Source organism: Gambusia affinis, linkage group LG02, assembly GCF_019740435.1.
Source record: "Gambusia affinis linkage group LG02, SWU_Gaff_1.0, whole genome shotgun sequence".
Taxonomy (NCBI): domain Eukaryota; kingdom Metazoa; phylum Chordata; class Actinopteri; order Cyprinodontiformes; family Poeciliidae; genus Gambusia; species Gambusia affinis.
The window spans coordinates 17,898,210-17,910,526 of record NC_057869.1 but is presented as its reverse complement, the minus strand read 5'-3'; the positions used below and the strand labels follow the sequence as shown (position 1 = coordinate 17,910,526).

The 12,317-nt window shown below is 38.5% G+C and overlaps 1 protein-coding gene and 1 long non-coding RNA gene across 10 annotated transcripts in view; one reads left to right on the top strand and one right to left on the bottom strand.

The window, feature by feature from the left end:
- The window catches only part of LOC122821814, a 94,392-nt gene that overhangs the window by 21,117 nt on the left and 60,958 nt on the right, over positions 1-12,317 (bottom strand). The gene's annotated exons all lie outside the window — the stretch shown is intronic.
- Positions 1-12,317, top strand: part of sox6 (SRY-box transcription factor 6) — a 137,385-nt gene that overhangs the window by 91,011 nt on the left and 34,057 nt on the right. For 8 of the 9 annotated variants that reach the window (XM_044100028.1, XM_044099990.1, XM_044100016.1 and 5 more), the window contains 2 exons: positions 5,467-5,590; positions 11,354-11,433. In XM_044100028.1, the coding sequence (XP_043955963.1) occupies positions 5,467-5,590; positions 11,354-11,433 (204 nt within the window). The remainder of the gene's footprint in view (positions 1-5,466; positions 5,591-11,353; positions 11,434-12,317) is intronic. The other variant, XM_044100006.1, reaches the window with a different exon arrangement.

Genomic DNA, 12,317 nt, shown 5'->3' with positions numbered 1-12,317 from the left:
TATGTGCTCAACCCCAACAATTAGCAGAAAAACTGTAGGTAGTCTTTGACTTTTGAACAAATCCAAAGACTTTGGTTTTCAACCAAGACTTTTGGTTTTTATGTCAAAGACATAAAAGGTTTTCTTGTATCTTGTTTTTTTTTCCTCTTCTCTTAATGATAAAAGGTCAGAGACTTCATCAAGACAAGGGCCCTTTGTTGGTGACCCGAGTCTCTCCAGTGCATTTGCCCTCCCTATTCTAATTTCCAGAGCAGACAAGCAGGAATAATGCCCTTCAGTCGAGTGGGTGGTAATATGAAGACCTTCATTCAGAAGCAGGAGTCTGGAGCATCAAAGTCTGCTTCAGATCTATTGATCTGTATGTCTGATTACCATTAGTTACAGACCAATCCAAACACCATCGCGTATTTGATCAATGTATGTGTCTGCTGTGCGATCCAAGTGTTCAAGCGTATGGCAATGAGCGAGCAGTAGAAAAGCAGCAACGCGTGCTGAAAGAACTGCTGATTGCTGGATTGTAGGGAAGAAAATCCTTAGGCAGAGTATTCAGCAGAATTGCTTTCACTGTGGATTTTTTATTTCTTTTTCCTGTTAAGACTTCTGTTCAGTGTACACTCAGCGGGCTGTACACAGTGGCGAATGTTAAACATATCCCGCTGTTAGTCAGTTTTGGTGTGTGAGCTAGAAATGGGGTGAAGCCAGACTTGCCATGGAGCTCAAGATCATTTTTGTTTTAAATTGTTCACAAAAGGTAATTTCTTCTCACCTCCAATTGGTGTACAGCTCTGTGGGGGCACACGGGAGCAAAGGGTGAGGGGTATGGGTGTGAACCATCAGCTCTTACACCAACAGCTGGAGTCTACCCTCCCTAGGTGAAATCTTTTAACTCCTCCAGCAGAAAATGTGAAAAAGAAATGCAACAAGGGATCTAACAGCCTCTAAAATGTCAAAATGAGTTTTTATTAAAATTTGATTTCAACCAGATTTCAATACTCTTAAATAGAAGAGAAATCTGTCATCATCTAAATGTGGAAAAATAAAAAAATTCTAAAATCCTTCAAAAGAGCTTAACTTTTACAAGTCTCATGGATGCAAACCATACAGATTTTGTTTGAGGGGTGTTTAAAAGATGCCAAGTATAATCAGTGTTACAAGAAGACAGCTACTTTAACGCTGACAACTATTCTCCTGACAAGGACAATAATATTTCTGTCTATATTAAGTGGTGTTAATAAGAAGGAAAAAAAATTCTAAAAACTGATTTTACATTGATCGTAGTATCCTACAGTACATACACAAGTTGGAGCAGATCAGTACATGTGAGTGCAAAATGGTTCAGATGTTAAGCCTTCCTGTGTTCTTTGTAGAGGCTGTAACAGACAGTGAGGAGCATGGGTGTTGACAGAGTCCCAAGTGAAAACTGTAAATCAGACAGTGCATGGGTGTTGACAGAGTAAGTGAGCATATATATATATATATATATATATATATATATATATATATATATATATATATATATATATATATATATATATATATATATATATATATATATATATATATATATATATATATATATATATATATATATATATATATATATATATATATATATATATATATATATATATATATATATATCATCTCATATGATTCATGAACATTCATTCCTTTAAACATTTCATTTTTTTTTGCAATACACTAGAGGAAATAAGTGTGGACCATGTCAATGTGATTCTGGAAAAATTAAAAAAGCAAAAAAAAAAAAAAAAAACAGATGTCTGTTATTAGAAAATTGCATCAATGTTTTGAGAGACTTGCTTGTGGTTATCTTAAGTAAAATTTACTGAATAGAAGGAATTTGCCTTTAACTGAATTTCACCTTTATGTACTGTTTTCAGAGCTGTGAAGTTTGAGATTTTAACATTTTTTGGGGGAAAATGTTACTATTCAAATAAACAGAACAGATTGAAAGGGAGAAGAAAAGAGATTTTGGCATTTTTATTTTTCCACCAATTTATTTCATGTGTCATTAAAATAAATGTACAGTTTGTAAAAATCAAGCTAGGAGATAATGAATTGCACACAAAGCAATAAATACAGAACAACTTGTGATTTTCTTTCATCTTATAAAAACATATCTCCTATTTGATTACTGTGAAGTCTCCCTCTTAAACTAGATGGTTAAGCTGACTCTATTTATCAAAAAGCAGCATCTCCTCGAGAGGGAAACAGATTGCACGCTGGCCTGCTACAGACTTCATCAGGTCATCTGAATTGATGATACATGTAGCAAGGCGGCTGAGTTCCCCCGGAAACCTCTGTTGGAGAGCGTGCTGGCGGAGACGGGGGCCTCAGCCAAGTCTGTCTGACTGATCACTACAGATGCTCCTCTTCAAGTATTCTGAGTCAGATCCTTAGTGCTGGGTCTTGAGGGACAAACAATAGCACCTGTTCCTCATAAGATAGCCCATTCATGTATCTTTAATGAAGCCTGGGGGCAGATGGTGTGAAATGACATTATCCAGTGCTTAGCAGTGCTAAGACAAAGGAAGAGCAGTGCCAGCACAACAATGCTCCTGTTTTTTATGAGGAGAAGGGAGGACGCTGCCCGAGTGCCACCCCACCGACCCCCTCACATCTGCTCCACTTCACTCTCCAACTCTTCAAGATCATCTTGGCAATAGAAATGTCCTGGGCACACAGCCCACATGAAGATGAACTTGAGGGTAACTTTTAAAGGCGAGGGAGGGTTGGATTTGTAGAAACCGAGACATAGTGGAGGCCACATACCTATGTACTTCTCCTTCTTCCTATATGTTCCAAAATATCTTTTTCTTTTACTTTTGCACTCAGGATTATCAAAAAAAAGAGAAAAGGCTTAATGAAAACGTAATCTGCTCTGACAGCTCTTAATTGACAAGTAACCTCCAGTATTTGTCGACACCCTGAAGTTCCTCAAAAATCTGATTTGCTTTTTTTCCTGACATTAGCGGCTGTAAATTAAACTTTAATGCCCAGAGCTCATTACTGGAAATCGCAGCCATTCACAGTCAATGCATTTATTTCCCCTCCAGTGAGCATCTCCTCTCTGTCTTCGCCTCGGCGGATGTTGTACATTCGCCTCCATATTTTAAAATAATAACAGTAATAAAAGCTGATATCCCAGAAGAAATTGTCTCACTTAAAGTTTATCATTTAGTGTTGCTGGAGAAAAATCCATCCATGCATTGGACGCGGAAATCATTCCGTATACAGCAGTACGGCTTTCTGTAGAGGTTTGTTATGTTTGCTTACGTGGTCACATTTGACCTTTTATGTAATTGTAATGATGACAGTGTATCCTTGGGATCTGTTTTGTGTGCTTTTGAGCACATGTCCATATTAATAGTATCTAAAGTAGTTAAAGTCAATCCATTAAAACCAGACCACTTCATCTATTTAATTTAGTTTAGTTATGTAAACAAATAAATAAATAAATAAGTAAATAAATAAATAAATATGTGCTTTAACTTATTGCCAAAGATTTTTAGCCAATTCCTAAAAATGTTATGGATTGCCACGTAACATTTTTAGGTATAAGGATAGAGACAAGGGAGCACTTTTATGCCCGTTAGCTAGTGTATGTACAGCTCTAGCTGTTTAAACTGTTGAAACAGAGACAGAGCAGAGCTGTGTTCCCCAGTGTCCACTCCCCCTTCATAATCCCTCCTGCCCTGCCCCGCCTCATGTTGTGACATTAATTATTGTGTTTTTCCATGTGTTCCAAACTCCATCTTTCATTCGTCCAGCTTGGAAACTTGGCTAACCAGTCCCTTTGAAGATTGTTTTCAAAGGATATTTGTTACAGACTCCTTAAGGCATTTATTTTTCTTCATCGGCAGCAAATTTTGTAGAATTACTTTTCGAAGTAGTGCAGGCTCTTTTTTTTTTAACACTTCTTTCTCACAACTTCTGCACTTGCACTTTTGCAAAAGCTCAGTAGACATAAAATGCCTGTGTTTATTTAGTTTTCAGTCTAGCTTTGCACCTCTGGACAAATCAATAAAGTTGTCTTTAGTGGGTTCGGCTTGCTAGCTGCGAGATAAACTGGGTGCAAGTACTCCCGCAAGAAAGAGCCCACAGGGGTCCGGGGAGCTGCACAGGCTGACAAAGTGGAGTTCATAGCAGATTTCAGCCAGAACGTGGGACAGGTTGATTTCATGCCCCAATGCAGCGGCAGTAATTGCACCCAGACCGGTTTTATTGCGAGTTGATTTTAAGGGGGATGAATGGGGAAACATTCTGTAAAGTGTTTATTTTGGGGGATGACCTTTATTAACCTATTTCCCAGGCTGGTTCCCCCGAGGTGATCTGGCTCGCTGCTCGATTAACCCTCGCAAGTCGGGGTAGTCAGTCTGCTCCCTGTCACAATGCTTCAGGAAGCTGAAAATGACAGAAAAATTGGACTCGCAACATGTTGGCCACACACACACACACACACATCACTTAGGGAAAATGAGCTACTCAACTATCCTTGACACACAAATGAAGAAGGTTTTTTGTTATTATATTTCAATTACATTTCTTTGCAACTGGGCTGATGTTGAATCACAATAAGCTAAATGACATCAACTGCTGTTTTTTTTTCAAATCCAAATTTATTTATGTTGCTCCATACATAAAAATAAACAGTCCTTAGTCTTGTACAGTGAACATACATTCTTTAAAAAAAATATGAACAACAGGTATTTATAAAATACACAAAAAAATTTCAAATATATACCTTAAGAATTTGCTTGCATAAAAAGAAACGTAAACAAAACAGACTGGATTTTAACAAAGTTATTTTTTTTTTAACTTATTTTGTAACGTGAATTTTGTGTGGAATCTTTATTTAGCTGAACTAAGATGAATCCTGCATTCTTGATGTGTGTAGCTGTGATTGAAGTCTGAGATGTAGCTTGGTCCTTGGCCGTGAAGAGCTTTCTATGTAAGAGAGAGCTGGTATAATTTACTAGATTTATTTCATTGGTTTGCCTTCTTATTGAATGATCCTTTGGAATTGTATAAGTGTTTGAGTTTCCATTGAGAGGAAAGTGTGTGTTTATACTGGTAGCTCTTTCTCTGAAGTGGTGAAGTAATCCTGTTAATAACTGTAGATATGTTTTGTAGCGCCTCTCATAAGACTACTGTACTTATGAGAGGCGCTCATAAATGAAGCTCTCCATTCTTCACTCCTCCTAGCAATGTGACTTTTCGGGTCCTTTCATGTACTAAGGTGAAATTGCGGCCTGGATTAAGAACAGGCGTAGCTCGGCCAGGTATTGTGCAAGCGCACGAGCACCATTGTTGCCACGGAGCCCCTTGTCAGCACATGTTAGGAAGAGCTGTGATCTAGCCTCCCCCTCACTATGCTCCATGTTTCCATGTGTGCCATGGCTGTGCTTGGGGCCCCTCTCTGATCTCTGCTCCCTATCTGTTCAGCAGGTCCAGGGTCACATGCCTCCGCTCATGATCCCCATCTTTCCACACGACCAACGCACTCTAGCTGCAGCAGCTGCTGCCCAGCAAGGCTTTCTCTTCCCTCCTGGAATGTCTTACAAGCCAGGTATGCTTGTTAATTAAGTCTTCTTCTTTTTTTTTTTGCTCATATATTTATACCAAGAAATTAATTTTAATCTGAAAGTTTACAGCTAAGTTTTAACGCAATGCAAAAATATTTATAAATCACATTTTAATGAGTTTTTTATTTTATTTAATTTTATTTTTTGACAGACACACAAGGCATTGGATAATTGTGAACTAAAAGAAAATAATATATGCTTTTCAACATTTTTATAACTAAACTCAGAAAAAGAGTGGGGTACATATTCATGTACTTGCTCCCCTGATTTTATAGGCTTAGAGACCCCTTTAAGCAACATTTCAGCTTCAAGTTTGTTGGGATATGTCTACCAGTTTTGCACATCTAGAAACTATTTGTTTTGCCCATTTTTCTTTTCCAAACAGCTGAAGATGAAGAGCCTGAATGACTATCAGTTCTCTAGCATTTTCAAAGACTGTTGATGCAATGTAGGTCTGGGACATTCTAACACATGCAAATGCTTTGATCCAAAACATTCCTCTGTAGATTTGGTTGTAGATGTAGGATTGTAGTTCGGCTGGATGGCAAACTTCCACCCCAGTGTCAAATCAACTGTAGCCTTTAAGGGCATTTCTTATTGAATTGTCGTGTATATAGTTTTCCCATCATATTTAGGATGGGGATAACCACAGTATCTTCTTCCACATGTTTGTTGTAGCTGCATATATTGTTTTCAGGAATATAACCTAATCCTTTATTTTTTATTTTTTTACCAACTGTCTCCTGTGGCTGTTGATCCTAACAATGCTGTGCAGAAACAAAAGAATGCTGACATGTTGGCAACTTGGGAGTATTTTTAAGGTGTTTATTGTAGTCCCAATGAATACAGGAAATAAACTTGCATTTAAAAACATCCAAGCATAAAAACACCCTTTTGTAGAATTATGTTATTGTAAAATTCTGTAATTAGTAATAAGGTATTAGATTGGTACTTTATAGACATTTTAAGACCAGATTACCTTGCATGTGAAACTGTGTTACTTGCAAGTAAAGGCATGCCTAGTTCTTTCCTTTCTTCTTTTGAATCAAGAAAAAAAATAAGGCGCACTTCTTTTGAAAAAATAAAAGGCTTTTTATTGTGGTTACATGTTGATTGATGCCTTGTCAAAATATTTTAAACACCTGCAAATCATGCTAAAACGTAAACTTGTTACACAGCATTTAATTTTTTAATTCAAAATACAACAACAAATGACTTCTGATTGATTTGTCTTCACCTCAACACATGCTAGTAGAGTGAGATCATAATGAGGAGCTATATATGTAAACAAAAACATTTTTGTTGTAAAAAAGTAAACAGGAAAAAAAGAACCAATCATTAGTCAGGTTCAAAACAGAGCATTAAAAGGTGTGGTAGAGCAGGTAATGAATTAACTATAGCAAGCCTGCATGAAACGAAAGTCAGCTATTTTGGAACTATGGAGCCATGACAGCTAAAAACAAAGTGCCTGAGGGGAGTCTTTCACCACTTTGCTTTTCGCAATACATTTGACACCGAAAATGTTTTAGCTCAAATAACAAGAGCTATTTGGGAATCATGGTCAGGGGTCACAATGTGTAAGTTTGCTGCATAATTCATGAGTTCATGATGAAATAGCAAAGAGGGTCAGAAAACGTTTTTAGTCAAAAGGCCTTTTCTTTCACGACTTTATTATTTCCACATGGCAGACAATGTTATCACCAACCATCTGCAGGGTGTACAGGGTGCTGCTGTGCTCATTCTCTATGAAGTGGACTATAAGGTGCTCTAATCTGATGTTATCATTATGAGACAGCTCACAGGGGCAGCCCGTTATGGCTCCTCTAACCCTGTGGTGCTATCATAGTGAAAGAGTCATTCTGGCACCATTGAAGAAGGTCATCACCTCCTGCACTAGCTGTGCTCAACGGCCTGATGTCGCATGGTGGACAAGCACAGTCATTAAGGCGCCAAGTCATCTTTTAAACAAATAGATGCCAATTGGACTTTTTCAGTCTATTTTCACTGACATGGTGGCACTTGGCCTCTAGCAGCTCTGCAGAATAGGCTCATAATTTCTGGCCTATTTTTTTCCCAGACATCCCTAAGAGTTGTAACTTGCTATTCTATGTTGTAATTTGTCACATTTAAACTTATGTTGGATTTATTTTAATTTATCATTAGATTTTTTTTAAAATACTCCAGCAGTTGCGGTTTCTGATGAGGGGAGTATGGCCCTTTGCCCAGGGCAAAAGCACACCCTGGGCAACAAAGAATTCAGTTGCTTTTTGGCATGTCAGTCAAAGAGGAGTGGGGCATTAATGTGTTTTTTCCAAGAGTAAGCATTGTGAAAATAAATACACACCAGTTTCTTAAATATGCTGAAGTATTTGGTACAAGTTTCTGTATCAGTGCTGACTGAGGGCCATTTCACATTTTTTCTAAAAGTCTGGATTCAAATTCACACGGCATGACCAGAAAGACATTCTTTAAAAGACAGCATGAAATTCATTCAAACTTTATTTTTTTGTGTGAAGATAAAATATACTTTTCTCTGCTTTTTAAGCATCAACGCAAGCTTGTGACAAGCATAATAACTGCAATATGAACAAATGAAACCAGAGCCAAATATAGTTTCCAAAAAAAATTTAAATAATTAAAATACATCTGAGGACATAGAGGGAAGAGCTCACCCAGCAAGACATCCATGCTAGAATTGCCAATATATTGCAATATGGCTTTCATTTTTTTTTATAGCTTACAATACAAATTGAGTTGGAAAAAGTTACGTTGTAAAATCGCTAGAAAAGACATTGAAAACCTAACTGTAGAAATCCTTATATTGTTTTTTCTACAAAGTGATTTGGCAATTTGAAATTCATGTTAGAGGTACCAGAGGTATTATTATGTTTCAGGTTTTGAGTCCTCCAGCTGAGTGTTTCCCAACCCTGGTTCTCAAGACACACTGCCCTGAATGTTTTAGTTGTTTCCCAGCTTCAACACACCTAATTTCAATTTATGGTTGATTAATAGGCAGCTTTTACTAAACTGCAATCATCTGAATCAGGTTTGTTAAAGCAGAGAAAACATGCAGGGTAGTGTGCGATGGGAAACACTGTTCTGGCCTATTCTTCATTACTTGATTTGACCCTAAAACAGGCTTCAGCCTCATCTGTCAGGCCTCAGCAGATCTACGACTTATGTTTTATGGCACCACTTGAACCTAGAAATATAGCAATGGCGTCACCTGATCTACTCCCCCACTCTTCCACCGTAACATTTATAACCCAGAATCTGTACATGAAAACATCTATGTATATTTTAGAGAAGAGAAAAATCAGCTTTTCATATAATTTCTCTATTTTGTGACGCCAAGCTGCAGTCTGGTTCCTCTGGACAAACAGTTTGTACCCAAAAACCCAGACCTTGTAACACCAGACCCCCCTGGCAGTCGAAAGGTGGCACATGACCCTTCCCAGGTTTCACATGACATCGAGAGACACCCAGCCATTTATTATCCCCCAATCCTACGTCACAGTCTGCAGAGAGCAAATGAGACAGAGAGAAAGCAATACTAAAAAGAGGAGGTGTGGAAATAACTACAGTCCACCCCCCCTGTACATCTAACCTGCCACCATTTGAAACCACTTCTGTGTGTGATTTTATTTGGCACTAAATGGGGATTGAATTTCCATGGCCTGTATCACATTGTGCAGTGCTGTACAAGATTGCAGAGAGAGGCAGGCGGACGAGGGCAAAGTGAAAGAGAAGGTACATACATTTACCTTGTCTGTGGCTTAATGGCTCCATATGTTTGTGAGGAGAAGTGACAGGCAGAAGTGGGGTTTGAGCGAAGGCCAACAAACCCCTCCCCACTCCCACTGTGCACCCCACCGCCTCCTCTCCCTCAGACACATGCCTCAAACCAACCTTTCCTGTATGATTGCTGTGCTGTGTCAGTAGACATGTTCTGTCCACTTCAACATGCTAGATCGAGTGTGTAAAAGTCTCAATATTGTTAACGATTTCACTTCTACTGAAGTTGTTTTCAAATAGCTGTCTGAAAAATGTTTTCATGGCTGGCCAATGGTAATAAAAGGAAGCACAGTTTTCCTTGTTGCTTGATCATAGTGATAAGTGAGATAAGAGCATGTTTGAGTTTCTTTTCTTCATCCTTGTTGTTGGGACACTATACACTTGTTCCAACCAGTTTGCATACATGCGCTTTCGCTACGCTGCCAAAGAAATCAGTCAGAAACAAACAATGTGTTGAACAATAGCCAGCTGTAAGTGTACAGCTGTGGGAACTGCCTGAGAGAACATGCCTTATGTTTTTACAAACCGACTGAGCAAAATCCAGGGAAAGTATGTTACAGTGCCTGCAGAAGTGTTCAGACTCCTTCAACCTTTCCACAAATGACAACCTCAAACTTTAATGCGTTTTATCAGGATTTTATGTAGAAGTGGAATTACAATTATACATATACTTTCTGTAACTATAAATCTACATATACTTATATATATAAATACATTTACATACACCACCTTTTATATATATATATATATATATATTGTGTGTGTGTGTGTGCGCGTGTGTGCGTGTGTGTGTGTGTGTGTGTCCCACCTTTACATTGATACCCCTAAATAAATCCATTGCAAACAATTGCCCGCAGAAAACAGCTGTTTAGAAAAACTCCAGCTATGTGTAATTTAATCTCAGTAGGCCTCCAGCTGTTCAGTGAAGCCTTCAGTAGTTTGTTGGTGAACAAGCAGCACCATGAAGACCAAGAGACCAAGAGACCAAAAGGACAGGACAGGGAGAAAGTTGTGGTGGAGTACAGAGCAGGATAAGATTATAAAACAATACCTGAAGCTTTGAACATCTTTGAATAATGCCAAGTTCTTTTGGTCATTGTTGAAGTAAAGTCATTTAAAGTCATGTTTGCAGTTTCCTACAAACATTCAACATGTGACTGAAGGTTCTCTGCTCAGATGAGACCAAAATGTAACTTTTTGGTTGACATGCAAACAGCTATGTTTGGTCTGAAACTAATTCAGCACAATTTCTGGAACATTTTGTCCGCTGGGATGAAACACTGTGGTGGCAGCATGGAGCTATGGAGTTACTCAGCAGGGACATGGAAGTTGGTCAAAGCTGATGTGGGGGCTGGTTGAATGTTAATGCAGGGAAATCTTGGGGGTAAAAAAACCCACCTTTGTTCAAATGAATGTTTTAGATCAAAGCATATTCATATGTTAGAATGACCCAGTCAAAGTTCAGGTCTACATCTAACAGAAAATCCATGTCAAGAATGGGTTGCATCACTGAGATAAAACACAAGGCTCAGATTTTGTGCATAGAATGAAAATGCTGGTCTTGATGCACCCAGGTTCAATTGGTTCAATATACATGTTTTCATTATACTCACTTAAACAAATCAACAACCCCTCCTCCCCCAAAAGAAATACTCTAAAAAAACTGATGCAGACTTTTCAAGGTGTTTTCCATGATGAAAAGTGTGCAGGAAGAGTAAGGAAGAGAATGGTGTCCAACGTTCCTCAATAATCCCACTCCAGTCAAACCAACCTTAGGCTTTTGTTAATGCAGATGTTTTGGCTTGAAGCCGAGGACGCATTGCAATGTACCACATTACTGTGGCAGGAGCAGCAAAGTGTCCACAATCCCTGTTGGCACTTGCCTGGAGCTGTGGGCCCGGCTCATTGTCTGAACCTGCATGCATTGTTGTCTCTCTCTCCCTCTCTGACAGGTGATAACTACCCAGTGCAGTTCATTCCATCCACAATGGCAGCTGCAGCAGCGTCAGGACTCAGCCCCCTCCAGCTCCAGGTATGTGCAGTCCTATGACAAAGAATGCTTGGGACGCCCGCCAAGCTCAGGGCAGAAAGGATGGCTAAGCAGCTGTGAGCCAAGTAATGAGCTGCACACTAAATAATCCTGGAGACCCCCCTGGCTTGCACCCGCTTATCACCTTACATATGTAATTTATACCCATTTTAAAGAAGATTTATCCCCACTTGTTCTGCCAGACAGAGGAGTTAGAAAGATAATAGTTATTAGAGAGAATGAGAATCACTTTGGTCACTTTAATCCTCTGCCAGTAAATTTATCAAAGGACAATTGCCTGAGTGAAAAAAACCCATTCTCATTGCTTTTGTCTAACAGTCAGTGCAATATTTGATTTAGTTGTGTGAGGAGAATAAAGCATTTATGAAAATCTATTTAAATATGAGTGTGAGAAAGAAATAACCTGTTACAAATTATCCTCAGAGGGGCTGAGCAGAGGTTTGAGACTGTTGAGATCTGTCCCACAGCCCTAGGGGCTGCTCCAGGAATCTTCTCACGCAGCATTTAAAAGGGCTGAACCCAGGTCGGAGCTTAACCCCAGGGCATAATTCTTAATATATATAATAATATGAATTCTTCTTTTACAGTTATTTGTAGTGTTATTTCAAAATAAGCAGAGAAACTATAGAGTATTTCAGTCAGCATGTCATGTTTTTTGGGGTGTTTTTGGTTTTACATTGATTTATTGTTCTGGTTTAACATTTAGATTTTCATGATAGGTTTTTCTCTGGATGGTTAGGTTACGACTTTATTGTTGTCATTTCGTGTTGTGCATTCCTATTCTAATCATATTACGTTGCCTTAACTATTTCCTTTTCTCTTTATTTATTTTTTGCATATGTTGAGGTGAAGTTGTCTATTAATGA